This window comes from Perkinsus marinus (genome assembly GCF_000006405.1).
Source record: "Perkinsus marinus ATCC 50983 genomic scaffold scf_1104296948566, whole genome shotgun sequence".
NCBI classification, from domain to species: Eukaryota; Perkinsozoa; order Perkinsida; family Perkinsidae; genus Perkinsus; species Perkinsus marinus.
The window spans coordinates 2280-6092 of record NW_003210130.1 but is presented as its reverse complement, the minus strand read 5'-3'; the positions used below and the strand labels follow the sequence as shown (position 1 = coordinate 6092).

The window sequence follows — 3813 nt, the reverse complement described above, 5'->3', positions numbered from 1 at the left end:
AGATGTTGAAATATTTGGCGATGCTGGCTGGATTCTTCGCTCTGCACCGAGCAAATGAAGTCAGACTTCATTTGCTTGATGTACAGGCTGTACAGTACAGCGAATGTGAGTTCGAACCAGGTCGAAAAATCCCGATTCTGCGTATCGTGTAAAATTGAGTTTCTATCAGCCACAACACTCTGTCGTCGACAAAGTCGTATTAGAAGTACACGTGTACCGACACTTAGATGCCCAGTCTTCCACTCCGCGTGTAGCAGAGAATAGACAGTATAATGTATTTCGGTCTGTGCGCGCGTGGCGCAGCGCCACGAAACTTCCACAGGGAACAATTTGGACTAGGAAAGTTGGATGCTGATAAGATGGATCGGTGTTGGATGTTATGCTCTCAGACCTAACAAATCACAGAGTAGTATTCTGAATATACGTGGTTATCTCAGCATTACCAAGTCGGTAAGTTACACAATCGAGATCCACAGTCGCTCGCGAGTGTGAGCGTGCTGTCTCCGTAGAGCGTGCAATAGTGATTCCTGGTCTCACTCAAGTCGAAGTGGAGTTCACAGTGAACTGTTCACTGTATTAACCTGTACCAATGAGCATTAGCTTGTTCCTGCGCGCCACTGAGTGCATTCATGCAGTTCGCCCTGATACAGGGAGGTTTATACTCAAATCCTCAATTGTAACATACCAGGAACGAAAACGCACCGCGGCGGCAGTGTGAAGACAATGTCATCCGCTCCAAGCCATGGAGTCCATGGAGCCAGTTCATATTCCTCGTCACTGAGCGCAGAATGTCTCCATCCTTGAGCAGCGCCGTCAAGAAGCTCCGCTTTGCCATGTGATATGGTCTAACCTTCGCTTAGCTATGCCAAATCTTAGGCAGTGATTATGCTGACGCGGTAGTGCCGCTAGACTCTAGCGGCTAGAGCGAGAATGAAATAGTACTCATCCGGGTTTCCTTCGATCTTAGTGTTACAATCTTAGCGTTCGGTGCATTACAGTCTTTGAATTCTCATCAACTAACTGTTCAGATTAATCCTCATTCGATATGCCATCTACCAACCACTGTTTATCGTTGGGAACCCAGGATAACCTGGGGCCTAGAAACTACCAGGAGGCTAGTATCGGACCTCTTTCGTATACTGTGCACTCCAAGTGGCGCCACATGAGCCTTCTGTTGCTTGCTATTGTGGTTCAGACGGCCCTGGGGAACCCGGAACCTTTCCACGTTAGTGCAGACTACCCAGCAGGTTGTCGTGGCGGACCTGGTCCAGGAGAGAAGAGTTCCATTATCCATCTTGTGGAATCGTCCTGCATCTACAACATGAGGGGTGTCACAGCCGATGGAGTTCAGAAAAATGCTGCCGGGATCATCCTCAACTCGAACATGCCTGGAAGTTATGGCACTATGTATATAAACATCACCATTACCTCCCCGCCTGGCGAGCCGAGTGATATTCTAGTGGAGACGCATGGTCGGGTCAACATGGGTTTCGGTAATGAAAGCAGATACTTCTGGTGGAACCCAGCGGCTTCCGCTTCCCAAGGACGATTCTCCGGCAAAAGAGCTCTTTTCCCTATAGAGGCTGTCGACTTTGCCTCTTTCCCTGATGACAAAGTAAACATTTGGAGATCATGGCGTAATCTAACAGGTTTGGGTAGTTACTACGGGTTGACACTAATATCACTTGAAGAACTCTCCTCCAATGTACCCACTGATTTCTCTAAGCTCTTAAGCCGGCATATAATATTAATTTTGAAGGAAAATAATGGCTGGAGATTCGAGGTCTCATACTTTTTTTATGATGATTCTCATAAATACGGAGATTACAGCAACTACCTCATCGACGCCGAACTGTTTGACAAGGTTTCTAGTCACTTAGCATCATGAATCTGTATCTCCAAGACACCTTGTCTTGCCGATGCGGTGAGGTCGATGAATATCGTCTTCCCGCTCCAGTGCTGGTGCCTTATAAGCGGTGCGTCTGTACTACGAGAAGGATTCGTACTATAGGATCAATATGCTCATCAATTCTTCGCCTTTTCTCATCTTCTCAAATATCACGTTTATGCAGTACACTGTGTACCGTACACATTGTTAGAGTACCCTCTGGATAGGCGCCTTTAGACAGCGTATGCGTGCAGGGGATGCTCGTCGCACGCGCGCACATGTTATTGATCATCGACGCCTGTAATATTATCGATCTCGCTTTTGGCAGAACAGCCTAAATTTTACGACGATCAGTTTGGTTTAAGAGGTTCAACTTTATATAAGAGATCATAAGGCACTCAGATTTTCATTCTTTGAGACCTTAATGGCGCAGAGATCAGTCCAGTCTGGCAGAACCCTAACATCTGGCTGATGTTCCAGAGGGTACTCTGGCATGCCCCCCGGATGCTCGATAATACGGGCGCACATTGCAATAGTCAACCTCCTTGATCTTATCATCCGTCAAATCTTCGGGCTTGATTGACGCCTTCACCAAACGAAGGGTAACAGCCCCGATCACACCACACTGTGTGGTCCACACACTCTGTATATCTCTTGACCATAACTTCCTCCACCTAGAGGATTGGGAGAAAAAATCAAAACCTCCGAACCAACAGGAGGTGGGTCGCGAGGCCTCCTCCCTCGATGTTGCGACTGCAGCTCGGCATCAGCCGCCCTAGCTTCGTTCACAATACGATCTATCTCGTCTCGGACCTCTTCCCTAGAGGTCGCTTCTTCCGAGCCAGCCGGATGAACTGCTCCTTCGTCCGCTGGAATTACTGCATTCTCCACCGAGAAACGACGACGCCTCGCGAAGAAGATCTCATGGGGTGAGAGAGCAATACCAGAGAGAGGTTTGTTATTCAAGCGGGATATAGCTCTACCGAGCTGAGTAGGCCAACTCCTCTTGGAGGCAACTTGGCGAGCCACAAACTTTACTGCGGCGACCGCCCGCTCGACGATCCCATTCGAGAAAGGGGAGTATGGCGGCAGTAGCTTGTGAGCAATGGCGCGGGATTGCACGAAGTCAGCGAACGGCTTCGAACGGAAACATGGGCCTCGATCTGTGCGCAGAACGGCCATGGGACCGAATAGATCCGTTACCGTAACCATAGCATTTACCACAGCAGACCGGCTGAAATGATCGACCAATAACAACGCTGAGGCGTACATCTTCCGCTTATCAAGTCCCATCTCCGCGAGGTCGGCGGACACGACCTCCCAGCAGGCTTGGATTCCATAATAAAGCGATCTGTTGCCATCTCCTTTCGGGAAGTAACGCCTGTTCGCCGCAAGCTGACAGGCGGAACAAGAACGACAAACCTCTTAAGCTAGTCCATGCACCCCCGCGAGCGCGAACGTCCTCGAGAATATCCACCTTAGATACCTATCGTTGAGGCACCCGGACTCGGCAATGCCGAGTCGGCATGGTACTTCTCGAGGAGGCCCTTAGCATATATTGACGCAGCTTCAGTATCGTCCGGGATATAGAACCGTAAGCGAGGGACGAGCAATCCGTTGACTCGGGTCGTGCCAGAGTACTTCATCAGAACCCCATCCTCATCGAGCCGATAGTCCTTGTGGTCGACCCCGCTGGTCTCCAGCTGAGCAATTAAACCGCTGGCCTTTGGGGAGTCACGCTGGATTTGCAGAAGCTCCTGTCGGTAGGGCCGGCCGATGGCGGCGCTGACCACCTGCGAGCTCCTAGGTAGGCCATCTCTCCTGTATGGCAGAGCATACAGGGCACGAGTGAGCTCGTCGTCATCGTCGGGCATGCCCCCCTGATTTTCCGGGGAGTTTGACTCGCCCCGAAATGACACTGAGAC

At 50.2% G+C, this 3813-nt stretch overlaps 3 protein-coding genes across 3 annotated transcripts; 1 reads left to right on the top strand and 2 right to left on the bottom strand.

The window, feature by feature from the left end:
* Positions 1-1045: 1045 nt before the first annotated feature.
* On the top strand, positions 1046-2226 carry Pmar_PMAR016260 (hypothetical protein; the record flags this gene model as incomplete). The annotated part of the gene is made up of 2 exons (XM_002778571.1): positions 1046-1615; positions 2143-2226. The coding sequence occupies 2 exons, from the start codon at positions 1046-1048 to the stop codon at positions 2224-2226; spliced, it is 654 nt and encodes a 217-aa protein (XP_002778617.1).
* Positions 2227-2275: 49 nt separating this feature from the next.
* Positions 2276-3070, bottom strand: Pmar_PMAR016259 (conserved hypothetical protein; the record flags this gene model as incomplete). Its single annotated transcript, XM_002778570.1, has 3 exons — positions 2276-2345; positions 2407-2513; positions 2603-3070. The coding sequence occupies 3 exons, from the start codon at positions 3068-3070 to the stop codon at positions 2276-2278; spliced, it is 645 nt and encodes a 214-aa protein (XP_002778616.1).
* A 296-nt stretch (positions 3071-3366) lies between these two features.
* On the bottom strand, positions 3367-3762 carry Pmar_PMAR016258 (hypothetical protein; the record flags this gene model as incomplete). The annotated part of the gene is made up of 1 exon (XM_002778569.1): positions 3367-3762. The coding sequence occupies one exon, from the start codon at positions 3760-3762 to the stop codon at positions 3367-3369; it is 396 nt and encodes a 131-aa protein (XP_002778615.1).
* Between the last annotated feature and the right edge of the window lie 51 nt (positions 3763-3813).